We start from the raw sequence: 27741 nt of genomic DNA on the forward strand, positions 1-27741 counted from the left end.
CCCACAGGAGCTGAGTAGGAGCAGACAGGAAATTCACACCTGCCACCAAACCTGTTTATTTTAAATCACCTAAATATACTCATGACACAGCAGTCATTTAGATGGCTTATGATTAAGAGAAACTTGAGGGTTTAATTACTTTATATTAATTACTTTATAGCATTTGTATTATCAATGCCATATAATACTGTGTTACGAACAAACACGGTCTTTCTGATAAATGAGATAAAAGCAAATAGTTGATTTCTAGGCAGACATAGACTACTACGCTTATAAGCATAGCATCAGAAATTTAACATCACACAAATCACTGTTTGGAAAACAAAAAAGGGAAAAAAGAAGAGCCATCTTCCTAAAATGTTGGCATTGCTGGAGGAAACTGGACTGACCAGTGTGGCAAACCCACCTTCCAGACCTCCTCTTCAGCTCTCCTTGTTGGAACACACACACACACACACACACACGCACACACACACACACACACACACACACACACACACGGGCCATGTGCAAGTCTGCTATTTCGTGAAGCCCCTGCAGGCCTGTTCGTGGCACTCTGCACAGCCCCCACTGACCGGAGACTTGCAAGACAGCCGAGAAGTAGCCCAGCAGGAAAGCCACTGCCTCTGGAACTGTATTTTGAGTCATTGTGACTCTCTTCTGGAAGGCTTGAACCCATGGTGTCCCTCAGACACGGGGGACAAGGCCCCGGAAAGTTGCCCCTCCCCCAGCAGGCTGCCACATCCTGAAATCACCTGTCAAACAGGAGACACCATTTCCAGGCCTAAAAAATTGATTTTTATGGCTCTTCTTGTAATTCTCTTTCTGAATGAGGCACACGATATTGATGTGGGCCTACTTTTTAATCATAATAGCTACTGACAAGGTAATTAATTTTATTTTTTCCTGGTCCAAATGGCACTATATTGAAATTAAAAGTGAGTGTGTGGGGCTGTGGGCCTGGCACTCAGGCGATTGCCTGGGCTGGTGACAGCCCCTTCATCTTGCTGCTTCTGTGCGACCTTCGGAGATGGTGTTGTTATTAATTGGCTCAGGCTATTATATCAGAAAGAGCAGCGCAGGGAACTGTGATAAAGTTTGGGTTTCTAACGATGGCCTTACAGGAATCCAGGCGTGACGGTGGGATTGTGCGTGCAGATCATCCGTGTGTGCACATGTGTGTGCACAGAGGAGCCCTCACAAATCAGAAAACAGCTTTCTAGAGCACATGCAGTCAGTTTAATTCCTCAACTAGGTTTGTAATAAAAGAACTCACCTCAGAATGTACTTCCTGTTGAATGCGCTGAGCGGGTGTTCCGAGCCCTGTGTTGGGATGCTTCGCAGGCCTTGCTTGCTCTGCCACTCCCAGTGAGGCGTGCTGAGCTGCATCCTGCACCAGGGAAGAGCCAGAGGGCCTGGACCCGTTCCTGCACAGTGTGGATCCCCCCGCCCCACAGACTCTCTTGTGCCCCGTGCACACCCTCCCTGGGAAGCTTGCACTAACGCTCAGCCTTGCTTCCTGCTTCTCTGGCCCATGGGCATTATCTGTTCTCCAAGAAGGCTTCTGGGCAGCCTCTCAGCACCCGGAGCAGTCACTGGGGTCCAAGAACCCCCTTCCCATCACATGGTTCGGAGCCTTTAGTACATGCTACCAGGAGAGCTGTCTACAACAAAGATTTAATCTACATATGTTTGACACAGACAGGAGTTGACAAGTACGTGTGCGTCCTTCAAGCAGGAAAAGCTACATACTGTGACCGGGGCACATAGCACACCCCAGCGCCCGTCTGTGTCATGGGCATAGCACGCCTGTGCGGGGCACGGTATGCAAAGTGTGTTCTCATTTCTGCAGTCATGAAGAAAAAGTTTACATCAACCTTAGTATTTTTCAAGGTCAAGTGAAGCATAAGTACAAAAGGAAAATGAGCTAAGTGTTGTAGTACACACCAGTAATCCCAGAGCTTGGGAGACTTGAGGCAGGAGAGAATCAGCCTGGGCTGTATGCAAGACTGTCTGAAAAGCAAAACGCAAAGAGAGGAGTAAGCTTTTGTCTGTGAATCCACACACATTTGTTGCTTCCTGTGCTGGACTGTTGAAGGAGCGTGAGTGCTCAGGGGCTTGCTGGTGAGGTGTTGACAGCGCACACGTGCAGCACACATGCAGCACACGTGCAGCGCACATGCAGCGCACACGTGCAGCGTAAGAGGTGCCAACCTCTCAAGGCTTTTTCTAGAAGTGTGACGACTTCTTCCAGTTTTTTCTACAGCCAGTAGAAGCTTGGGGTTTGCGTTCCTTTGCTTTTCTCTAAACACTAGAAGAAGAGGAGGAGGAGAAGGTAGAGCTCCCTGATGGTGGCCCTGTGGCACAGGTGGCACTGTCTGGTCCCCAGCCCTAGGCCCACCTGCCATTCCACCTTCTTCCAGACCCTCCAGCACTTGCTGTGTGAGACTGTGAAGAGAGGTCTGCTCACGACACCGCTGTGCCCGGGGTGCTTCTTCTACCGCCTGTGGGCCTGGGGTGGCAGTGGCGTGAGGACTTGAGTGTTCGGACCTGTGGGCTCTCGGCTGGCAGGCTGCACGCCTCACGGGAGAAGAGCGCATGTGTCTCCTCTTCTCCCCCACCCCCCACCGCCTAGATTGCAGCACTGGGAAAACCAGGAAGCTGTGCGTGGCTGGGCACCAGTGCTTATACCTGTAGTTTTAGCTATTTAGGAAGCTGAAACCTGGAAAATTGAGATTCAAAGACAACGTGGGCAGAAGAATCCGTGAACTCCACTGAAGTGGAGATGTGGCTCAAGTAGTAGTAGGTCCCCAACCATGAGCCAAGTTAAGAGTGAGTGGCCCTGAGTTCAAGCCTCAGTGTCAGCACAAAAAGATTGAAGAATGATCTGCTGCCCCAAGAGCCTCTCTTAAATGCTTAAAGTTGAACGATACTCCAATTAAAAAGGAAGACAAAAGGGCTGGGAAGGTGGCTCAGTGGTTAAAGCCCTTGCCTTGCATGCCTGAGGCCCTGGGTTCGATTCCTCAGCACCACATAAGCAAAAAGAAAAAAGCCGGAAGTGGCGCTGTGGCTCAAGTGGTAGAGCGCTAGCTTTGAGCTGAAGTGCTGAGGGACAGCGCCCAGGCCCAGAGTTTAGGTCCCATGACCGGACCCAAAAAAAAAAAAAAAAAAAAAGGAAGACAAAAGCTGTAGAACTTGGCCAGGTATTAATAATCAAGAGAAAATAAGAGCAGAGACAGTTTTAAAAAGAATAGTCAACAGGTGAGGCTTCCTGTAAAAAGCCATATGAGAGGAAGGCAGACGGAATAGGTCAGATCTATAGTCTCAAATAGACCTGTACAGACTCAGCCGGAGGTGGGCTAGGCATTTAAATGCAGGTGCCTTCAGCACCAGGCTTGGGGGCCCCGTCCCAGAAGGTGAAGTAAAGCAGAATAGCCGGCAGCTGTAAGAGGCCGCAGCGCAGCCCAGGGCAGAGAGCCAGGCCCACTGCAGGCACAGGGCTGGTGGAGGTTCTGTTCCCTGTTCAGGGGCGATTTAGTCGAGATGGTGGAGGACCCTGGGGTCAACGCTGTACGCACGAGCTCTGCAGCCTTTCTGGCCAGCAGGCTACACAGCGCCCCCTGCCTCCCTCACTGGGGTACTGAATGGAGCAGAAAGCAGTCAGGGGCAGCAAGGCTGCTGCAGGGGGGACTGCTAGCACTCCAGTGACCTCGTCCTTCCCGCCCATGATGACGGTGCCTGCAGAAGCTCCTCACACACCACACTGCACACCACACCGTGTAGGCTCCACACCAGGAGGCTGCGCACTTCTCCCTCTAACAGGCCAGATGACGGTGCCTGCAGAAGCTCCTCACACACCACACTGCACACCACACCGTGTAGGCTCCACACCAGGAGGCTGCGCACTTCTCCCTCTAACAGGCCATGATGACAGTGCCTGCAGAAGCTCCTCACACACCACACTGCACACCACACCGTGTAGGCTCCACACCAGGAGGCTGCGCACTTCTCCCTCTAACAGGCCATGATGACAGTGCCTGCAGAAGCTCCTCACACACCACACTGCACACCACACCGTGTAGGCTCCACACCAGGAGGCTGCGCACTTCTCCCTCTAACAGGCCAGATGAAAAATCCGTGTCTGATTAGTCAGCCTCGTTCTCTAGCCTCCTCTGCTTCCAGAGCCCTGGCATCCTGAGCCTGGCTCCAGTGTCCACAGACAGCATCCTGGCAGTGGCTAGGGCCCCTGCTGGTACTCAGCTGTGCACAGAGCCGTGCACACCTGCTGGCATTCATCTGTACACAGAGCTGTGCACACCTGCTGGCACTCACCTGTGCACAGAGCTGTGCACAGCACACCTGCTGGCACTCACCTGTGCACAGAGCCGTGCACACCTGCTGGCACTCACCTGTGCACAGAGCCGTGCACAGCACACCTGCTGGCACTCACCTGTGCACAGAGCTGTGCACACCTGCTGGCACTCACCTGTGCACAGAGCCGTGCACACCTGCTGGCACTCACCTGTGCACAGAGCCATGCACACCTGCTGGCACTCACCTGTGCACAGAGCCATGCACACCTGCTGGCACTCACCTGTGCACAGAGCCGTGCATACCTGCTGGCACTCACCTGTGCACACCTGCTGGCACTCACCTGTGCACAGAGCCGTGCACACCTGCTGGCACTCACCTGTGCACAGAGCCGTGCACACGTGCTGGCACTCACCTGTGCACAGAGCCGTGCACACCTGCTGGCACTCACCTGTGCACACCTGCTGGCACTCACCTGTGCACAGAGCCGTGCACACCTGCTGGCACTCACCTGTGCAGAGCTGTGCACACCTGCTGGCACTCACCTGTGCACAGAGCCGTGCACACCTGCTGGCACTCACCTGTGCAGAGCTGTGCACACCTGCTGGCACTCACCTGTGCACAGAGCCGTGCACACCTGCTGGCACTCACCTGTGCACAGAGCTGTGCACACCTGCTGACACTCACCTGTGCACACCTGCTGGCACTCACCTGTGCACAGAGCCGTGCACACCTGCTGGCACTCACCTGTGCACAGAGCCGTGCACACCTGCTGGCACTCACCTGTGCACAGAGCCGTGCACACCTGCTGGCACTCACCTGTGCACAGAGCCGTGCACACACCTCTACCTGCCCACCAGGTGATACATTAGGACTTCCTGATAACCAGGCAATGATTTTGAGGACTAATAAAAATTCTCCCTGACTCTGCCTGGCCAATTACGGGGTTCAAGAAATACTACTCCGGCCAATCTCTTCATCTGTGACAGGGAAGCCCTAAACCAACAGCAGGTCTCCATCCCTCTGGTGTTTGTTGCAAATGGTCACCATTCACATTCAGATCAGAAGTAAGGAGCACTTGGCCTGTATGGAGAACAAGAGCCCACTGGCTCAGTGGTGACCTTACCCAGTGCTTGGGAGGTTTGGGCTACGTTTTCTAGGGAGGCTACTCCTGCCGTGCCAGTCTGTGTGTGTGTGTGTGTGTGTGTGTGTGTGTGTGTGTGTGTGTGTGTGTGTTTCCATGGAATATCTTCATAAAGGAGATCCTGAGGGATTCAGAATATATCAAAAAGTCTCTTGCAGCCAGCAGCACCAGCTAGTGTGTGTACTGTATAGCTTGGAAATATCTGGGTGGGATAATTCGTAAACGAGTTGAGCTGAGCCCCCAGGAGCTGTACTGTCTCCTCGAGGTCCCCAGGAGGCAGTGCTTGGCTGAGCTTGGCTCTGGTCCAGGGAGGCCCATCTGCAGGACTCTCCCTCCACTGCAGTGCTGACCATGTTGCCTTCCTGCAGCTCCTGAATGCTGTTTACACTCAGGCACCTGTCTTGGCCCCCATTCTTTCTTGCATGCCTCATTTACTCTGAGTTTGTTTTTGCTGTTGCCTGGCCTGGTGAGGCCAGAGCTGAGTGCTGTTTGGCAGCCACATGATGGTGGGAGTCCCTGCTAGGGCTGAGGAGCGAAGAAGTGATCACCAGCAAATGGTGGGCACAGCCTCTGGGGAGTGTGGAAGGGAGATGTAGCCAGTCTGCACCCGGTGACGCTGCTCAGTGCCGGGCATCAGTGACCTCTGTTGTTTTCTCTTCTTAGAATCATCGACCAGCGGTTTGAGAAAGTTTCCTACTTTGTCTTTGGAGATTTCAACTTCCGCCTGGACTCCAAGTCTGTTGTAGAGGTAGGCATGGCTTCCCCTCCCCCTTCCCCCGCCTGTGCTCCCCTCTCCCCCCTCCCTGCTTTGTGGTGTAACACACTGGAGAATGTACCTTTGCTGGCCGTGTCTGTGTTGGCCTTCTCACTGATTACCTGATAGGGGAACAGCTTTGTGGTTAGAAGAAAGAGGGACTGGGGTCCCTTAGCACCTCGTAGCTGGTCAGCCACACAGTTGCTGCTGGTCTTCAGCCGAGCAGCCCTGTGTCCACAGATTGGTGGGCCACTCTCAGGACAGCTCAGGGCCTACAGAAGGCCTGGCAAACACCTGCCAGCTAGGCCTGCAGGCCTTCTGTCCAGTGATGTTCTAACTGAATTTTGTTTTTTCCCCCTCATTACACACATAGAATTTATAAAAGCCCACTTTAAAATTTGTACTCACCTGTCTGCAGCTCCCAGAGATAAGCCCTGGGAGCAGCAGCCTGGCGCTGATGTCAGGCAGGGTCTGATGTGGGTCAAGGTCAGGAGCTGTAGCCCGAGCACTTGGCGCTGTCTTGGCTTCCTCGGCTCTAGGACAGCAAGCTGGCTCTGGCCACGCCCTCGTTCTTTTCTGACTCTTGTGTAACGGGGTGCACCACCTTCCCTGCAGAGCAACAGGGGAGGGTCTTCAAAGTGAGATGTACGTACCCTTCACACTCCTACACACGGTGTGGAGCAGGCCCAGACCGGATGACTTCAGCTGGCCTCAGCCAACCTTCCCGTACTTGGCCTGCACCAGGTGGCTGACATGTTAGTTTTCCATCACTGGCAGAATATTACTTCTTTTTCTTTTGGAGGTACTGGGGTTTGAACTGAGGGTCTTGCATTCAACTAGTTGAACCACATCCCAGCCCTTTGGTCATTTTTTCAGGTAGAGTCTCATGTTGTGCTTGTGCCAGCCTAAGAAGGAAACCTTCCTTTTTATGCCTTCCACATAGATGAGATGGCAGGCACCTGCCGTCATGTCTGGCTTGTTTGTTGAGATGAAAATCCCACCAAGTTTTTGTCCAGGATGGCCTGGACATGCGATCCTCATGTTCTTCACCTTGGAATTACAGGTGTCAGTCACTACACCTGACAGGAAGTCTTTCTTCTTTCTCAATTTCCCTTCCTCCCTCCCTCCCTCCCTCCCTCCCTCCCTCCCTCCCTCCCTCCCTCTCTTCCTTCCTTCCTTGAACTCAGGGCCTGCACTGTCCCTGAGGTCTTTTGCTCAAGGCAAGTGCTCTATCACTTGAGGCACAGCTCCACCTGTGGCTTTTTTGGTGGTGAATTGAAGATGAACGAGTCTCACGGACTTTCCTGCCCAGCTGGCATTGAACTGTGATCCTCAGATCTCAGCCTCCTGAGTAGCTAGGATGACAGGTGTGAGCCACAGACACCTAGCCAAAAAGCATTGAAGAGTAAGAGCTCAATAGGCTTTTGTCCTCTCTCTTTGGTTAACAGAATGAGTAAAGTGCTTTACAAGTATTTTTTTCTGTGTTTAAGCTGAGGACAATTTGTAAGTGTGTGTGTGTGTGTGTGTGTGTGTGTGTGTGTGTTTGGACTCATATGTCTCCCTGATGGTGAGTGACACTCGGAGGGGAGGCCTGAGTCCTTCAGGGAAGCCTTGTGGAGGGAGAGGCAGGGCCTGTGGAGGGACAGGTAGGGATCTGTGGATGGAGAGGCGGGGCCTGTGGAGGGACAGGTGGGGACCTGTGGAGGGAGAGGCGGGGCCTGTGGAGGGAGGAAGGCGGGGCCTGCGGCAGGAGAGAGATGGGGCCTGTGGAGGGAGAGGCGGGGCCTGTGGAGGGAGAGGCGGGGCCTGTGGAGGGAGGGAGGGAGGCGGGGCCTGTGGAGGGACAGGTGGGGACCTGTGGAGGGAGAGGCGGGGCCTGTGGAGGGAGAGGCGGGGCCTGTGGAGGGAGAGGTAGGGCCTGCGGAAGGAGAGGCGGGGCCTGTGGAGGGAGAGGTGGGGCCTGTGGTGGGAGGGGAGGGGCCTGCAGAGGGAGGCGGGGCCTGCAGAGGGAGGGGCGGGGCCTGCACTGCTATGCATGGAAATGCTGCACACACTGATCTGACCCGTACGCTCAGCCACTTGGCTTCAGCTCCCCAGGGTCAGGGCTTCTGCCCCAGAGGGCTCGTGGTGGGCAGCTTGGGGGGGAGAGGAGGAGCGGGCACCGAGGGGCTGTGGCCTCAGGAGCCGCGCCCCCTGGTTTCGGGTCTGGAGCTGCCCAGCTGTCATCCGGAGCAGGACGGTGCCCTGTCTTGAGAACAGGTGTAAAGGGGTCACTGCCCTGTGCAGCCTAGCCTCATGCCTGGGGAGGGGGGACAAGCCCCAAGGACTTAAGTTTCCTTCCTTGGTAAATCATGAGCTTGGAAACCGCGGGGCCTACTCCGCCCACCGTCTGTCTGCTAGGGGCGCTTTCCTCCACTGGCCTGGGATATTTTGGGGGCAAGTATGCCTTCACAATGTCAGAGTTCATGGAGAGACTCAGAAGCAATGGCAGTGGTGTTCATTTGCCACCAAGTACCACCTGCATCACGTGACAGCCCTAAACTACTGGCAATACCTCTTCTCTTATTCCAATCTGAATTACTAATTTTTTTTTGGGGGGGGGCGGTCGTTGGGCCTGAACTCTGGGCCTGGACACTGTCCCTCACCTCTTCAGCTCAAGGCTAGTGCTCTACCACTTGAGCCACAGCGCCACTTCTGGGTTTTTTTTCTGCTTATGTGGTGCTGAGGAATCGAACCGAGGGCCTCATATGCATGCAAGGCAAGCGCTCTACCACTGAGCCACCTTCCCAGTCCTGAATTACTAATTCTAAATAAGTCTCAGATTACACATTTTTTAAAAAGTTTATGCCAGTATGGGAACTTGAACTCAGAGCCTTTTACTCTACCTTAACTTTTTCACTCAAAGCTGACACTCTAACACTTGAGCCATACCTCCACTTCTAGCTTTTTTTTGCTGGTTAATTTGAGGTAAGAGTGTCTTAGATTATCTGCCAGGTCTGGCTTTGAACCATGATTCTTAGGTCTCAGCCTCCTGAGTAGCTAGGATTAGAGGTGTGAGTCACTGAAATTATACAGTATGCACTATTATACATTATACAGTAGCATTTTATATGGGCTATAAAGTGCTAAGAAAGCATTAAAAAGGCTACAGAATTCAGAGGGCACAGGTAGACACAAGGAAAGTGTCTGGAGGAGATCAGACCAGAGGTTCTACAAGCCACAGATGCAGAGCTGTTCCAGGTGCAGAGTTGTCAAGCATGGGTCTGGGTGGCAGGCCACGTTGTGTGTTAGTCTGACGTGAGTGGGATGTCACCGTCAGGAACACTGCACTCCCGCTGGTCAGGATAGCCAGAGGTCCTGTGCTGTAGCAGCCCTGAAAGGGATCAGGTGACAGAGTCATGTCGTGTAATGGCCCTGTGTCAGTCTCAGTGTACTCCTCCCTACGGCCCTGGGTGAGGAGATTGTGGCTGGTGTGATTGATGAGCTCCTGTCTCTAATGTTTCTGAAACAGTTCAGCATATTGCAGTTGTAATTATTTGTTGACACACAAATGTGATCAGTTTGTGCCTTGTGGTGTGCTGACAGATGGTAGTTGTTTGTGTGTGTGTAAACAAAATGTAGAGCCATTCTGTGTTGGCACTTTTGTGCAAATGGAAAAGCTTAGTTCCAAATGCTTGCTTCCTGGAGTGGAAGGAGTGAAGGCCGATCCCAATTTTAAAGCTATATTTCCTATCCATACAGAGTAGCCAGAGCCCTGCCATCCTTACACAGCCACATCCATCTGTGAGGGCCCCTTCTCAGAGCCATTGGATGGACAGTGTGTCCTAAGTGGACCTAATACCCCAGGGGAGGGGGAAGGCATCCCTGAGATTGGACACTCAGAACCTCCCTGAGAGTGTGTGCTCTAGAACCTCCCTGAGAGTGTGTGCTCTAGAACCTCCCTGAGAGTGTGTGCTCTAGATCCTCCCTGAGAGTGTGTGCTCTAGATCCTCCCTGAGAGTGTGTGCTCTAGAACCTCCCTGAGAGTGGGACACTCAGAACCTCCCTGAGAGTGGACACTAAGAACCTCCCTGAGAGTGGGTGTTCTAGAAACTCCCTGAGAGTGTGTGCTCTAGAACCTCCCTGAGAGTGGACACTCAGAACCTCCCTGAGAGTGGCGTTCTAGAAACTCCCTGAGAGTGTGTGCTCTAGAACCTCCCTGAGAGTGGGACACTCAGAACCTCCCTGAGAGTGGGTGCTCTAGAACCCCCCTGAGAGTGTGTGCTCTAGAACTCCTTGAGAGTGGACACTCAGAACCTCCCTGAGAGTGTGTGCTCTAGAACTCCTGAGAGTGTGTGCTCTAGAACTCCTGAGAGTGGGCACTCCAGCACTGGTGCCTGGCACCTGGATGCTGGCTGATGGTGCCCCTCACACTTGAGAAACCCCGAGCTCCTGGTCCTTGCTGTTAATCTGTGCTTGTGATGACGTGGGAAGAAAATCAATAGTTGTTCACTGACTTATTTGCTCAATAAATAAATGGCTGGGTCTTAGATCCATGCTCCAGTTGTTGGAGGGGTTTTGTGGGTCTTTAAACCCATGCAGTTAGCTGCTGTTTATCTGTCAGAATTATCTGTTAGTTACATTTTGCTTGCACTTCATTATATAAGTAAAAATAAGCCTAATGGAAAGTATGGAATATGACTTTTTCAGGACTCTTTGTGAGGTGAAGGCTCTGGAATTAGACTCCCCGTGCCCCGTGGTAGCTAGCTGGTTCTGGGACTGTGGCACAGAGCATGCGGCCAGGGGCATGTGCGACCCTCCGCCTCCCCACCCACCTCCACCAAGGAGGAGCTGTCCCTGAGCCTCCCAGCTCAGGCCCGTCCAGCACTGACACAGACAGCGCTGCCAGAAAGAAAGGCAGAGCTGCCTCCGGGACAGCCCCCGCCCTCGCGGCACCTAGACACCCCTGAGGACCAGCCCGGGTGGGGTCAGCCACCTCTGCTCACAGAGGCCACGGCCACCTCCACGTCCGCTACACACTGCCCTCCACACGTTCCGTCTTAGGCAGGACAGCCTCTGCCTCGCATGCCTGAGGAGGGAGGGCGGTCATGCCAGCCTCAGGCCTGAGTGCTCGGGACGTCTGTGCCCCCTCTTGAGCCTTCCCTCCACCCTTCACCCCCCCAGCTTGAGCGGGCCCCAGCAGCTTTTAGGCTGCTGACGGGTAAAACTTGGAAGGGCCGGCACGTCACCTGGGCGTGCCGTGGAGAAGCTGTGAGGAAGGCGTGTTGCGGACTGCAGAGCTTTACCTGCAGGAGCAGCTGTGGGGCCCGGGACGGCCTCACCCCAGCACCATCAAGCAGGAACCGCTGCAGCACGCCTCTCCACAGTACAAGGGAGCGTGCTTCTCAGAGTCTGGGAACCAAGGTGTCCTTCACCGGCACTGATGTGTCATTGAGCCCCTCCTTCCCCCCCTTCCCTCCCTGCCCTGGGCTCTCAGAGGAGCAGAGTGCTGTGACACCCCTTCCCCTTGTGGTTCTCAGGACACCTTCTGACGCCGTCACACTGGCTGGCAAGATTCATTAGAGGTTAATTAAATCCATCTCCGAAACAATGAGCAGCCAGTGAGCGGAGCTGACTGCAGTAAATTAAATGCATTAAAGGCAGCGATTGTCCATCCTGGTGGACGGTGCAAGGCCCTGGGCCTCGAGCGAGACCCGCCTCTGGGCCCTGGAGGCTCTGGGAGCCCAGTGGGGACCTGCTCGTCGTTCTCCGGGAGGGGGGATTACGGGCATTGGACAGCGCGGCCTGTGAAAGAGGCTCTGTGTGTGCAAAGTGAAGAGGCTCTGTTCCCCGGACCCAGCAGCTTCTTGGTTTCAAATGCAAATGAATGCAAACATGCTTGCAGGGCAGAACTGAAAAGATGATACTGTGATCAAATTTGGCACCGCTTACACTGTAATTAAAACGTACACAGATTAAACACGATTATCATGTGCCATCTAATAGGCCCATGCGTCGTTACACTGATTACTAATGCAGCGCCGCTCAGCCCTGCGGGCGGCTGGGAGTGCTCGCAGGGTGTGTTTTATGCCTTGCGTGGTGGTGACTGGCAGCTGGCTGTGGTGACACAGAGTGACAGCAGTACCAGGAGCGCCCGTCTCTGCGTGGCCCGCACTGCACCTGCCGTCCATCACCTCGCTGGCAGTGGCAGTGATGAATGAGGTTTTGGAGGCTGGTGATGGTGGTTAGAATTCAGTTGCCAGTTGCTGACAGGTGTGCACTCAGGTACAGGCCTGCTAGGGAGCAGAGCCCTGCCAGAGCCCTGCCAGGGCAGGGCTGCTTCCAAAGCTGCCTGTGGAGAAGCTCCTGGATGTGCCTTCCAGACTGGCACCAAGGAGGGCACCGGCAGTGTTGAAAATGAGTCCGGTACACAGCCCAGCTTCTCTGTGCAGGGACTGCAGTCTGCAGGAGCGGCCGTGACCCGAGTCCACAGATACTCCTGGTGTCCAGGACGGCTGTAGGCCAGCCAGGAGGTGGCATCACACCTTGCCCTTGCCTGGTGGAGCCCCTGGCCCGGCCCGCGACCACCTCCCTGGGCTGCAGCTGAAGTGTCGCTGGGTTCTCACTGAGCCAAACTCCCCGCCGTGCCATTCTGCACACAGACACCACCGTGAGCACGGGGGGGGGGGGGGGTGTGGATTGTGCAGACTGTGCCAGGAGTGCCCATGGCCCATGGTAAGCGGCTTCATAAGACATGTGCCCAGGTTTTGCTTCGGGCTAAGCGTGCATCAAGCCCAGCCTAACGTCAGCAGCCTGCAGCCCTGCCCTGGGTCCCCTGCTCAGAGGAAGGCTTGTCTGAGGCCTTGTCCCCAGCTCCAGGTGAAAAGGCATACACTTGAGCTCTGTTGAGCTCTCGCTCCTTGGGTTTGGAGCCAGAGCCAGAGTGTCTTGCTCTGTGCTCAGACACCCGCAGTGAGCCCTGCCTTGTCCTGTGAGAGACCCAGGCATGGTTCAGTGGGCATGCAGCTCTACAAGCGTGTGTCCACCAGCACCTGGCCCCCAAGCCGCCCTCCCTCGCGCCTCTGACCCCCAGGCACAAAGGGGAGGGCCTGAGGGCCAGGCGAGCAGTGCTCTGGGTTCCCAGCGGTGCGTGTCTGCTGTGCATCCTGGGAAAGGAGGCTTAGTTCAGGTTGACTTTTATGTACCATTCAGTCATGTGTTTCTCTCGAGCATAATTCGGCCTGCATGTGGCAATGTCCTTCCAGTTCAGGGTTGGTGTCCTACCTCCGAGGGCTCCCGTGGCCTCCGGCACCTGTTTTGGATGCCCATTGTCGCAGGCCACCGGGATGGGCACCTGTTGGATGTGCCCACAATAGGGAGTGGTTGGAGAATGAATTGAGATACTATTTTCCTGGACCTCCAAATTCATGTGATGAATGCAGGCTTCAAAGCCTTTGTTTTGCATTTCAGAGCAAGCAGTTAAGTGTCTGACTAGTTATCCTCATTTTCTACTCCATGAATGTATTTAAGACTTGAAGTAACATCCAAACATTTTAGTTATCAAGGACTAGATGGTGCCTATTTTGCAATTCTAAAACTCAGTTAGCTATGAGTGACTTTCATATCCATCAGAATATGACATTTGATTTCTTAGCACCCTCTTGGCAGTGTCCTGGACGTAAGCCCAAGCCGTTGCTTACTGGCTACATGTTCTGCAGCTTGGAACATGGACAGCCTGGCTGGGGGAGGGACCACAGCACCAGCATGAAGTTGGGGCCTTTGGACGCATGTTGTCTTCCAAGGAAGACTGCTGTATGACACAGGTGACACGCTTACAGTAATGCTGAGAATTCCCAAGACAGCTATTTGTAGCCTAAAGAAGGTTTATCCTCTAGGTCAGTGCCATTTTCTGGAGGCATTCAGAAGATGTGAACTCAATGGTGAGCATTTCCTGCCAAGTCGTTTCAAGGGAGCCCCATGCCTGTCCAAGCCCAGGCAACAGGTCGGGCAGCTCTCAGCTTGGCCAGCCCTGTTGGGGCATGGAGCTTGTATGTGTGGCTCTTCATGTCAGAACATTTTTGTGGCTAGAAATCATCCAAGAACCATGGATGGATGGCAAGAGCCGCAGGGGACTCTGGTTGAGTTTCTGCCTCTCTGTAGCCCCTTTCCAGCAATAAGCCACCCACACGTTCCTGTCCCCATGTTCGGCTCCGTGGGCCGTGTTTCCTTGATTACTGGGTCAACACAGCGCAGGTTCATACTTCATGGGGCTCCCGGCTGTCAGAATCAGAAAGACGGCGTCCCTGTACAGGGAACCAGCACTGCTCATTGCCAGAGGTGCCCCCAAATGAAGGTGTCTGGTGTGCCCTGCCATGCGCTCTGCATGCCTGTTCCCATGACTGACTTCAGCTCTGCAGCGTGCCTGCCCTCTGCACCAAAGCCGTGCAGTCGGAAGCCACGGGCCTCAGTGCATTGGTAGACGTTGGCCCAATTCCTGGGGCCCCCTTTGCTGGAAAAGCCCTCTCCCAAGTGCCCACGCTGGGGACAGCGGCCCGTGGCCTGTATCCATGCTGGCATTCTGGATGTTGGGCCTCAGATGGGTGAGGATGTGGGCAGCTGATGTGTGACTGGTGGTGGATCCAGGTAGGGGAGCCCTGCTGCAGGAGCGTGCACACGTGTCTCTGAGTCCGCTTCTCCGTGTCCACCCTGTGTCCACGCCATGTCCAAGCTGCGCGGCCTCCTCGGAGCCCAACGCTTGCCCACGTCCAGTCCTGTGGCTGCTCCACCTCCCAGAGGCCGTGCAGGCCAGGACCCCCTCCCAGCTTCACGTAGCCAACAGCAACTGAGACCCAACCGCCTTCAACGCCGTCTGGTTTCAACCAGAGCGTCCCACCTGTGGCTGGCTGTCTTCACTCACTGCTGTTCACTGATGTCTCTTGAAGCCTGTGGCTCAGATTTCAGCAAATTATAGCCCTGTAGAGCAAGAAGTATCTGCAAATGGGAGAGGAGCCAGTGGTGCTGGACACACTGTTCAAGCTCTCCTCCCTGCCGTGGACTCCAAGATGGACCTGAGAACTGGGCATCGTTGGAATTCATGATGCTGGTTCTGTTCCCTGCCAAGATTCATCGTTGTCAGCCTGCTGCCTGCTTCAGTACCTCTTTCTAAAATGCCAGAGACGTTCTCTGAGGCCCGTTTCTCCGTAAGCATCTCCTTCCAGACGCTCCTGAGATTCAGCCGCCGCAGCCGCTCCCCACCCCTTTGTCAGGGGCCTTTGTTCCCGATTTCATGCTATCAGAGATTCTGCATGTTTTCCTGCTGAAGTTGTCAAAGGGATAAAGGCTTGGGAGCAGGGTCGTGTTTAGAGGGATGGGCATGAGAAATTGGGAAGCTGTCTCTGCGAGCCCACCCACCGGCCGGCAGGGTGGCCCGTACTGCGTCTGGTGCAGGCCGAGCTCTGCTCATTGCCCGGTCCTGCCTCCCTCCCTTCCTCATCCCTGGGCACCACGTGAAGTCTTCCAGCAGGCAAGGTGTGTAGAGTCAGGGCCGCCTCCGGGAGCAGCCTGTGGACGTCTGCCAGCCGCAGGTGGTGGTCCCTCACACGCAGTCCTCTGGGGCTTGGCGCCTTTGCTTGCGGGGCAGCTCTGGAATGGCCTTTGCAGGAACCCTCAGGCCTGTGGGCCCTCAGGCTGATCTAGGGCTCTGACCAAGGGTGTCCCAGACCACAGGAGCGGCTGGGGCCCGGAGCCGCCTGGCTTCGGAGCACCTTGATCCGATGTCCAGACCGTGGAGAGCAGGGTCAAGCTGGAGGTGAGGGCTCTGTCCTCAGCCAGAGGCTTGCTCTATAAGAGCTGCAGCGTCCAACTGCATGTTGCTGAGCGGGGCTCACAGAGCTAGGTGGGGCCAGTTGCCCTTTTTCTTTATGGATGTGTGCTGGGCAGATAAGAGGCTGCTGCAGCCAGGTCTAAGTTGGGGAGGGAGGCCCTCGGAGCCTGTGTGGTGCTGCCCCAGGCCTGAGGCACCGGCCTGGAGGGGCAGGCTCTTCTGTGTCATCTACAACCTGAAGTTAGTGTTGCTTTCAATTTGTGAGAAAATTTAATTCAGCCCCTGAGGGTTCACACGCTGTACAGCCGAGTCTGAGAACAGGTCAGCCCTGGTTCTAGTGTCTGAATATGCCTCTTTACCCATGGCCCTGTGGGTCCTGGAGCGGCAGCATCTCAAGTCCGGGACCCACCGGAGAATTCCAGAGCTCAGCACCGGAGGCTGTGCTGCACACGGCCTCGGTGCCTGGTTGACCTGGTGCTGTCCTGGGTACTGGTGGATGGGAGCGGTGGCACGGGTTTCTCTTCAGATCAGGTGTCCGCTGGCCCTGGCCTACCCGTCTTCACTCAGGCTTGACCCTTGACCCTTGTTCGTCCTCTGAGATGCCTCATTGTTCACCTGTGCAGATGTGCAGCCAGCTTCAGGGGCACAGGGACGGTGTCCAACAGGCTGTCAGAATGTGTCAAGGAGGCGTGCCGCAGGCCCGTAACACCACGGGGCAGCAGTGCCTGCCTCCGTCCTGGCGTCAGGGACTAACGGGTGGTGCTGGCCGTGACCTGGGAGTGCGCGGCCTGGCGTGGTCTCAGGGCACTACTGCCATCTCTGCGGGTGGAGCCTGTGGTGTGTGGTGCCCACGCCCTTGGCAGTACACTACAGATGGCAGCCGAGCCCCCTTAGCTACTGGCAAAGGCAGACTGGAATGCTTTTTATTTTTTTACTGCCACTGGCTGGGCGTGGGGGCGGGACACGGGTCCTGCCTGCAGACAGAGCCGCCCGCTTACTCTCCATGGCTAGCAGATACCTTGAGAAGCTCTTTCTGTTCCTCTGACCTCCATGGACCTTACAGGACTGTGAGTGTACTTTCTAAGAGTCCAGCATCCCAGGGCAGGATGCAAGGCCCAGACGCCCTTCCAACCTGGTCTTTGCAAACGCTTGTTAGCAGACCCCTTGTCTGGGCCCGGTGTTCCCAGGACAACTACACCCTCTCCTTCCGAGTAAAATGGGCAGGTGGAAGAACCTGGGGGGGGGGGCGCTGGTTCCTGTCTAGAGGTTTCAGTAGAGCCTGGCTGTTGCTCTCCTTACAGATCTACCTGCATGGCAGCACAGCTTTATTTCTGTTTTTCTAAACAGGCTGTTGAACGTTGCACTGGGAAGACTTGGGCTATTAGGGTCAACATGCTGTTGGCCTTATTAATAGAGTCTTGAACTCAGAGAATGGTTTGGTTCCTGCAATGTGTGGCCCTGTACACATGCATATCAGAGCCTCTGATCATCACAGGCTTTGTGCAAATCTAATGAGCTATATAGTTATGTGATTCAGTAGCTCAGAAACAGTTGTCTCCCACTATCACCAGTGCCCTGGGCTGGTGACACCAGGACAGGAGCGAGTGTGGACACGGACCAGCAGGACAGAAGCAGGGATTCCGTGCTGCACACCTTAGGGTGCGTCCCGGCAAATTCCTGGGGAAGAAGGGCTGTTAAGGGCCAGCCAGGCCTGGGCTGGGTCAACCCTTTCCAGCAGCCTTTGCTGCAGGCACTGGCGATGAAGTGAACCGTAGGTGGCTTTTTCAAAATAGCATTTGGGGTATTTCTCCTCTTTTCAAAAGAGCAAAATCCCTTCTACCGCAGTTGAGCCGGGAAGGCAGGCTGGCTGCTTTCTGCATGAGTGGGGATGGCTTCTCTGAATTGGAAGGCAGCTTTGCTGGCCCAGCCCCTGATTACTTCTTTACAGCCTGTGAATGGGGTAGCTGTGTGGGAGGGTGTGGGAGAAGGGGGCGGGCCAAGAAATCTTCAGATGTCTGTCATTTGGGCACTGCCTGAGTGCTGAAATAAAGCAGTTTTTGCCAGCGTTTCAGCAGATGCCTTCAGGAAACAGAACCGAGGATTTCCTGAACCTCTGCCTTCCATGGCCACAATGGCCTCTGGCCCCCAGCCTGCCCACCTCCCCCTCCCTCCCATTCATAGAAAGAGGCTTAAGCCCTTAAGCGTATTAACACCCTTCTGGGATCCAGTAGGCAGGGTGGCCAAGGTGGCTGGTTGTTTGGATACTTGTCTTAATCCCCTGCAGCCAGACTGATTTGTGACACAGGAGTCCAAAAGCCACTTCAGGGGCTTGGCTGGCTAGCTGACCTGTGCCCTGAGTGTGGATGACCTGTCCTAGGGTGGCTGTAGACATGGTGGGCCTTGGCTGGCTTTCTGGGACGGGACAGCGGAGGCAGCCCGTCCTGGCAGGGGTGCCTTCCAGGAGAGGCCAGGCCGGGCCCCCACCAGCCCTAGGCTTCTGCATGCGCCCACCTAACCAGTCAGTCACGTCTATTACAGTGGTCTTTTTTTTTTTTTTTTAATTTTGTGCTGGTTCTGGGACCTGAACTCAGTGCCTGGGCACTGTCCCTGAGCTTTTATGTTTAAGACTAATGCTCTACCACTTGGAGCCACAGCACCGTTTCCAGCTTTTTAGTGGTTAATTGAAGATAAGAGTCTCATGGACTTTCCTGACCGGGCTAGCTTTGAACTGTGATCCTCAATTCTCAGCTTCCTGAGTAGGTAGGATTATAGGTATAGGATTATAGGTATGAGCCACTGGCACCTGGCAACCGTGGGCTTTTTAAAAGTAAAATTCATATATTCTCTTCTTCAAATGGTTTTTGAGATGTATTTTACACACAAAACATAATTGGGCTGTGGACTGTTACTGAGGAAGTTTTCCAGGCTCTCCTCCACCGTCCCTTCCTGCACCACCCCAGCCCGGGTGCCTTGGCCCTGCCTTGTCGGGCTTTCTGCCCAGGCGTGTGTGGTTGTGAGATGTGTGGCCTGTGGAGGTGGTGGCTCTCCTCACCCAGCCGTGCCCGGCAAGGAGGCTTTATCTCCCCGCACCCTGGGCATCTGTCTACCCCAGGCCTCAGTTTTCCCCCAGTGGGCATCTGCTGTAGGCAAGATGTACCTGCTCAGACCATCATCCCAGACCAGCCCCTGCCACCTTTTACACTTGTCCGAGCTGACAGCTCCAGGAGGCCCGGTGCAGACCGCACAGTGCTCTGCACGCACGGGGTGTGGACCGGTGGCTCCTTCTCTTGCTTTTGAGTAGGAATGCAGAGCACAAGGCGGGCTGCCTGTGTTCTGTGGGCTGCTCTACTCAGCCCGGACTGGCACAGCTGCCACCCACCGCCCACCACGTGACGCAGGAGCGGCGGCTTTGCCGCACGGACTCCCTGGCTGAAGGTGTCATGAAACACGGGTTTCCGTGTCAGGCGGCCCCGGCCCAGGGCACAGGAGCACTGAGTCCCTCCCTGTCTTTCCAGACACTCTGCACAAAAGCCACGATGCAGACAGTCCGGGCTGCCGACACCAATGAAGTTGTGAAGTTAATATTTCGGGAGTCAGACAATGACCGGAAGGTGAGTGGCTTGTGGCTGGGGCTCCTGACACAGGACAGCCACTGGCCGTTCCTGGCCTGGGGAGCAAGGGCTCGGGGCACATGGGCACCTCCATTCCCTCAGCACTGAGGCCTCTCTGACTTGGCAGGTCGTGCTCCAGTTGGAAAAGAAGCTCTTTGACTACTTCAACCAGGATGTCTTCCGGGACAACAATGGCACTGCGGTGAGTTTTCCTCCCAGGCCTGTGGCCAGTTACCCTCAGACTCCTCTTGGGTGACGTGGACCACTCGGGCTTAGCTTCCGGGCCTGTGCTTGGCTTGGGGCTGGCTGGGGGGCTGGTTAACAGGCACCCTGTTGGCATTAGACTACTGCTGGCAGAGGTAGTCTCAGCTGCCTGTGGCGGGAACCAGGGAGTTCCTGGCAGCAGGGGTAAGCTGTACGTCTGGCACGGGCATGAACTAAGCACATGTGTGTGTCCACATGTGTATACTGAGCACAGCTGTGTCAACATGTATACCGAGTACATGCAAGCCCGTGCATGTACTGAGTACATATATGTGCGTCCACATTACATACATATGTATTTGATGTGTATACTGCATACATGTGTGCCTGTGCACACTGGGTACCTGTGTGTCCATGTACATGCATGTACTGAGAACGTGTATGTCCATGAATGTGCATGTAGTTAGTGCATGTGTGCTCACGCATGTGTGTGGACTACATTGTGCTGGTGTGTGTACCGAGTCCATGTGTCCATGTGTATGCACATACCGAGCACATGTGTGTTCATATATGTGTTGCTGAGTACATGGCTGATAATGCATTGCATGAATGAGTGCATGTGTGCTGTTGTATGTGTGCTGAGTACATTGTGCTATGTGTACTGAGTACGTGCATGCCTATGCACGTGTGTGTAGTGAATACATGTGTGTTCATGAATGTGTGTGCATCTGTGATGTTGTGTGTGTGTTGCTGAGTACATGTGTGTCTATGCATTGTGGGCCCATTGTATGCATGAGCTTATGTTCATAATTGTGTGTGCCTCAAGCACATGTGAACTATACACGTGGGTGCCTGTGTTTATGAGCATGAGTGTAAACTAAGCTGTGTGTTGATGAGAATGTGCTGAGCAGGACTGGGACCCCTGCCAGAGGCAGCCGCGGCGTGCCTGCTCTGGCCTTTCTGCAAGGGTGTGCACAGGCAGGGCTGGCAGGCCCTGCGGTTCTCCGGATGGCTGGCTCTTACTGCACCATAACTCTCCTGCCTTTGTGGCTAGGCTGTGCAGGATGCCTGTGTTGAGGGTAAAGTGGCAGTGCTGGGGCTTGCCAGTGTCTGGTGGAGGCTCCTCTGTGGTGATTCTAGGCCACAGTGAAGAATTGACTCTCAAAGTCGTCCTCGGCCAGCTGCTCCCTGGCGGGCATTTCCTGGGGGTGGGGTGAGGACTGGGCTCCTGGCCTTCGTGGCTGCCAGTGCCTCGACTCAGGAGTGGCGGGAAGGGCACGTGTGCCCGCTCTCACGGGCTTCTCCTGACCCATGGGCACACCAGACGGTGCCTGACTCAGGCTGGGTGCCCGGTTCCCACATACCAGTGTGGGAAAAGCGCCTAGACAGGAGAAGGCCACGCCCAGGTCTGTCAAAAGACCAGCCGGGATCCCGTGTTCTTCCAATCCCCTCATTCGGGAGATCTGCCTTTGTCCCCTGGTCTCTAACTGCACCCCATATCCTGTTTCTTCTCATGGGAAGTCACATCTGCACTTGATGCCCTCCAACCCAGAGTCTAGCAACTTGTGACTCCCTTATTTCTGGAGCCCATGCAGGTCCATCCCCTCACATGATCAGAGCACACCTGCATTCTCCTCTGACATCGAGTCCTCTGTCCTCCGGCCCGCTCTGGCTCAGGGCCAGCCTTGGCCTCCTTCCTCCAACCTCCTCACTGGCCCTAGAGCCTGGAACGCTGGAGTCATAGGATCTACTTTGGCTTCTCCACGGATAGCTCTCGGCACCTTCTCTCCACTGTGTTCCCTGGTGCCCTCCCTGTGGTGCCCCCTCCACTTCCTCCTCACCCCCCCTGGGGTCACAGTGCCTCTTCCTCTTCCCTCCACCTCCCCTGGGGTCACAGTGCCTCTTCCTCTTCCCTCCACCTCCCCTGGGGTCACAGTGCCCTTCCACACACTCATCACTGCAGTCCACTGGTAAGTCTTACTCGTGGGGCAGTGCCATGCCATCCTGCCTACTGTCTGCTTGAACAGGACAGTGTCCTGCCACTCCAGCAGAGGACAGCCTTTGGGAGGTGAGGTGTTCTGGGACTCCCAGTAGAGCCTGGAAAATGGTGTTCAAGCAGGAAGCAAGTGGAGGGTCAGGGACAGCGCTGGAGCTGTAGAGACAGAACACTGTGGTCACTGTGAGCAGGCTCCAGTAACTGAGGGGAGACAACTTGAGCTGGTGCAGAGCTTGTAGCTCAGGCCTGTAATCCTAGCAACTCAGGAGGCTGAGATCTGAGGGTCACAATTCAAAGCCAGCCCAGGCAGAGAAGTCTGTGAGACTCTGATCTCCAATTAAGCCTCCCAAAAGCCAGAAGGGACTCAAATGGTTGAGCACTAGCTTTGAGCACCTAAGTTTGGGGATGGTGCCCAGTCCTGAGTTCAATCCCCAAACCAGCATGTGAGCACATGCTCACTACACACACACACACACACACACACACACACACACACACACACACACACACACACACACACACACACACACACACACACACACACACACACACACACACACACACACACACACGCCTTTCTGGGGGTGTCTTCTGTGGGTCCAAAGGCTGTGTGGTTCTCTTAGCAGATTGACCACAATTAATCAACCCTGTTCCACTGTGCCCAGTAACGTTCTGTGTATGCAGTGTGGCATGTGAAAAGAAGATTCGTTTGAACACTCAAGAGAACTTGTTATCTTGAGGCTGCGTTGGAATAGAGGAGGGTTTCCAGGGGTGGTTTGGGAAGGACCCGTGCCCGCGTGGAAAGATGGGGAGCCCCGGGTTGGGGCAGCTCTGCCTCACAGGCAGAGCATGTGGTTTGGACTCAGGTGGGACCTGGGCCGTCAGTGTGGCCATCCAGTCCTGAGGCACACACCTCCAGAGGCGCCCAGGGTCCCCCGACACACCAGCCGGCCCTAGAGTTTCCCTGTGTGAGGTCTCTGCTGTTCAGAATCCAGGGGTTGTCCCCCTCAGCCGGGAGGGGCAAAATAAACGGCCTAATGAGCACGGAGATCATCTCATTCTCACGGTCTGGCCATACACGTGGTCCCACAAACACTGGAAGCAAACTGCCCTGCGTAGATGGAAGCACCTGTGCCAGACTCTGCCCCAAAATCCATCGCATCCTTCATCAACCACCGGTCTTGTACTTGTCTGACAGAAATTTAATTCAAGCTGGCTTCTGAAAATAATTATTGTATTTTAAGAGTAGTAATCATTGGCCGGGACATGATTGAATGTGTCCATGCCTATTGACTTTTTCTATGATTTATAGCTTTGTTTAGTCGATATTCCCATCGAAATTGTATAATTAATTGTAAGTGTGGCTGTCAGGGATGCAGGATGGAGTGCCCTGGTGAGGGTTTGGAGAGATTAAATTTTCCTTCGCTGTCCCAGGGCAGGGCTTGGGAATCTTGAGGTGCTGGGCCTGTTGGATGGAGATGTTGTCTGTGTGGTTAGCAACCACCCAGCTCAGGCGCATTGATTTTCTAGGCTCTTTTTTCTTTATCAGTGCAGTCTCTGCAGCAACTGTGGAATTTGTGCAGCTGGGACGCCCCTGACAGATACGTATGACCAGCAGCTGCTTTATCATTGTCCATACACTGGCCTGGCTGCTTTTCACTTTGTAATCAAGAAGAATGTTTAAGATACATGTGAAATTGGTTACGGTGTTTGTGAAAAATCTCAAACAGATACAAAGGATCAATTCAACAGAGAGGCAACAGTAATTTTCAGTTAGACGCCACATCTGGCATTTTGTGCCAGTGGCAGCAGTGGCTTTAACTCCCATCGTTTCATGTTGATGTGGAAGTCTGGAGCCTTCAGCATTCTCCACACCATTCATGGGGGGAGGCTTCTGCTGGCCTGTCAGAGCCCACTGACAGACCAGGGCCCCAGGGCCCAACTTGACCACCCTCTACTCCCAGAGCAGGTTTACATCTCTCTGTGTGGCTGTCACGGTAACTTTCCTCACTCCCATTAGATGGGAAGTCCAGGAGGGCAAAAATGTGAAGGATTTGTTCAAAGCCAGCCAGCTTCTGGCATTCAGCTGACGCCTGGTGAGCACTGGCATGGGAGAGGCACTTTGTCATTGCAGGGCGTCATGGAAGGCGTGTAGACAGCCACGTGATGGGGAAGGCAGCAGGGCGTCATGGAAGGCGTGTAGACAGCCACGTGATGGGGAAGGCAGCAGGGCATCATGGAAGGCGTGTAGACAGCCACGTGATGGGGAAGGCAGCAGGGTGTCCTGTGGAAGGCGTGTAGACAGCCACGTGATGGGGAAGGCAGCAGGGCATCGTGTGGAAGGCGTGTAGACAGCCACGTGATGGAGAAGGCAGCAGGGCGTCCTGTGGAAGGCGTGTAGACAGCCACGTGATGGGGAAGGCAGCAGGGCGTCCTGTGGAAGGCGTGTAGACAGCCACGTGATGGGGAAGGCAGCAGGGCATCATGGAAGGCGTGTAGACAGCCACGTGATGGGGAAGGCAGCAGGGCGTCATGGAAGGCGTGTGAGCCTCAGGTGGTAAAGGCACATCACCAGGACATGTCCTTTGGCCTGGGGTTGGCACATTGAGTGTGGGCTGTTGTGTGATGGTGAGCTGGTGTGAGCTGGAGGCCTTCCCACTTCATTCCCCATAATTTGCATGAAGTTATGCTTATTAAAGCATTGCACGTTTGCTTGTGGGTCTGCTTTTTAGTTGGAAGTTTCAGGCCTGCCCTCACAACTGTCCTTTCCATGGTGGACAGTGTCCATGTTGGCATGTCAGTCCGAGGCCTGACGGAGGCCCTGAGCCTGGGCAGGCTCCCTGAGGTGGCTTTGGGTTGTTGGAGGCATCTTAGAGGATGAGCATGCCATCAGGCAGTTTGCACGGAACCTCACCTGACCGTTAAAGCCAGTGTGTGTGTGTGAACTCGGCAGTGAGTGCGTGGTCGCTAAGGAGGTCACCCTGTGGTCTCCACGGTGCTGCTGAGGCAGCATGTGGAGCTTTCTGTGTGCACAGGATGGACCAGGAGGCTAGCTTCTGCAGGCTTTCCTCCCTGCCACGTCCGAGATGAAGGAGCCCCAGGGCAGCCTGTGCCCAGCCCACAGGTCCCTTGTGAATCCTGACCCTGGTCTCCTCTGACCACGTGCAGCAGTCCGGGGTGAGGGGCTCCGGCTGTTCCTTCTGCACGGCCTGCCAGCCGTCCCTGTGGCCCCTGCCCAGCATCTCCTTGCAGACTTTGAGGAGTGGTGTGGCCACAGGGGCTCGTTATGTCCAGTCGCAGCTGGGACCAGTCACACAGAGCAGGGCTTCTGCCCTGGCCCTTTCTGGAAGTGAGGCCTGGGTAATGTGTGAGGTTCTTGGGAATTTTCTTCAGAGCATAAAGAAAAGAGAAGAGGAGAAGAGTCTGTCTCCACCCCCTGTAACTTTGAGGCGCCTTGCCTGCTATTTCCTATCTCTGAGTCTTCCAAACAGCAGCCTGCCTTTGGGTCACTAGAAATGGCCTTGCACATCTCCATTGCAGAGTACAGACCGGCTCCGCCCCCCGCAATTTGGGGGGGGGCGGGATACTGAACCTTGACGGTGGTTGAACCACTGGCAGCAGTCACATGATAGCTTCATATTTTATAATATGTCTTAGAGCTTTAGACGATTGAAAAGATGAAAGCATATGAACATGAGTCCCACTGTGATTAAAAAAAAAAAAAAAAAAAGATCAGCACACCAGAAAACAGTCATGGGTGGACACAGGAGAAGAAAGGATTTAGGAACTGGACAGTGGGCTGAGTTGTGGCCCAGGACAACACTTAACTTAAGCTCTGGGTGAGCGAGGCAGAAGTGAACTCTAGAGACAGGGGTGGGCGGGCCAGAGCCTACCACTCATCCAATGGGAGCTGCCTGGCTGTGTTCCCATAGCTGTCCATGGGACAGATCACCAGGAGACAGTCCTGAGCAGGAAGACGGAGAGGTTCTACCTCACGGTGAAATATTAGAGCGCCAAGTGTGAGCCGAAGAACCTACAGAAACCCTGGGAACGGCCAGGTTTCCTGCAGGACTGTATGCGCAGAAACAACCGTGATTGGATCAAAGAGCGTTCAGAATTCTGCAGACAGAGGGAAGCTCAGGGCCTTGCACACGTTTGGCAGATGCTGTACCACTGAGCCACAGCCCGAGTCCTTTTTGTCTTATTCTTCAGATAAGGTCTTGTGCTTTGGAGCCTATATTCTCCCTGTCTCTTCCTCCCCTGTAACAGGGATTATAGACTGGTTTATTCTTTGAGATGGAATCTAGCTAACTCTGCTAAGCCCGGCCTGGAACCGAGTCTCCCCCATCTCTGCCTCTCAGCTGGCTAGAATTGCAGGCATGAGCCGCTGTACCCACCTGTGGGACTGTTTTTTGTGATTCATTCAGAGTTGACCGTGCTCCCTCTGAGTTGCTCTGGGTACAGTGGGAGCTGTCATTTCTGCTGGGGAAGGCTGCAGGGCCTCACTTGGGCTGACCTGCCCGTGCCTCGGGTGAGCTGCAGGTACGCCTGCCTCCCCAGCAGCTGCCGCACCGTACGGCCAAGTGGCACCCAGGTCTTTCTGTGGTCTAGTGGCTGAGAGAGCAGCGGGGTCAGCCCTGCTGACTTCAGGGATTACAACTACCCCAGCTCTAAAGACTGCCACGGCCTGGCAAGGACAGCCAGTGACTTGGTCTTCTTTTTCTTTAGCTTTTGGAGTTTGACAAGGAGCTGTCTGTTTTCAAGGACAGACTGTATGAACTGGACATCTCATTCCCCCCAAGGTAAGGAGCACGGTGCCTGCTGGCGTGGGCAGCCTTCCCATCTTCCCTCTCAGGTTGGCTGTGCCTGCGCCTCTGTGTGTGCATGTGTCTCTGCATCTGTGTGTGGTCTATGGGGACGTGTGCCTCTGTACATGTGTGTGCATGTGTGTGCATGCATGCATTGTGTGTTACTTATACCTCCTCCCTCTCTTTCTATGGTCTGAAAGCAATTAGCTACAGGTATTTAAAAATTGTGTAATTTTATTTTAAAGTGCTTTTTCCAGGGTACAAGGTAGGTTATGTTAGATTTGCAGGGGTAGGGTCTGGGGGCTGCCGTCTCCTTGGCCACCGTGCTGGGGAGCGGGAGGGGTGAGGTGTGTTCCTCTGGCAGATAGGCGTTTACTGAGTTTTGTTCTGGTATTTGTGGAACCTTCAGTCTGCAGCAATAGCACTAGTTCTCACAGGACAGGAACGCTGTCATGACACGGGCCTCATTGGGCCCTTCTCGGCTTCCTTCTCCTTCCTCAAATCCCATCACCCAGGTGGAGAGCGCGCTGGGTTGTCTGGGCACTGGGCTGTGCCTGCACGGGTAGGCCTGGGTTGCACACTTCGCACCTGCACGTTCTGTGCTTGCCTGACAGTAAGCACAGGGTCTTTGCCTCCGAGCACGCAGTTGTACCTCTGGAATGAGTCTGACAGCCACTTGGCCTTTGACCCTCTGCCTGGGCTGCTTCGTGCCCTGTAGCCCAGCGTGGCCGTGTTGGGAGAGGGCCCTGTCCCACACAGGAAGCAGAGTCTGTGCTTTCTGTGGTGGGCGGTTTGTGTCTTTGAGGGGTGCAGACACCCAGAGCAGCTGGGGCTGGTAGAGGACTGCGTGACCTGGGGGTTCGTGACCTCCCAGGCCTGTCGGGCGGACCCCTCGTCTTTGGTTTAGAAGCCTTGAGCTGAGCCCCCCCAAGCAGCCCTCCCAGGAAGGCTGAAATGTGTAGAGCCGTGTCGGACACAGAGGTCCGGGTGGTGTGAGGCTTGGAGCCTGCACACTGGTGCACATTCGTGCCCTTTGCTGTGAGCCATCTCCATCCCTTGTCACCAGGGAATAAGGCTCTGAACACCCCCGGGACCCTGGCTGTCACTGAGG

General features: G+C 54.8%; 1 protein-coding gene across 2 annotated transcripts in view; it reads left to right on the forward strand.

Annotated features, from left to right (window-relative positions):
* Inpp5a (inositol polyphosphate-5-phosphatase A) overlaps nt 1-27741 on the forward strand; it is a 193654-nt gene that overhangs the window by 152698 nt on the left and 13215 nt on the right. For both annotated transcript variants that reach the window (XM_070011461.1, XM_070011462.1), the window contains exons 9-12: nt 6119-6203; nt 19527-19622; nt 19750-19824; nt 26551-26624. In XM_070011461.1, coding sequence (XP_069867562.1) covers nt 6119-6203; nt 19527-19622; nt 19750-19824; nt 26551-26624 — 330 coding nt within the window. The remainder of the gene's footprint in view (nt 1-6118; nt 6204-19526; nt 19623-19749; nt 19825-26550; nt 26625-27741) is intronic.

Source organism: Dipodomys merriami, unplaced genomic scaffold (assembly GCF_024711535.1).
Source record: "Dipodomys merriami isolate MVZ:Mamm:240054 unplaced genomic scaffold, mDipMer1.0.p SCAF_82, whole genome shotgun sequence".
Classification (NCBI taxonomy): Eukaryota; Metazoa; Chordata; class Mammalia; order Rodentia; family Heteromyidae; genus Dipodomys; species Dipodomys merriami.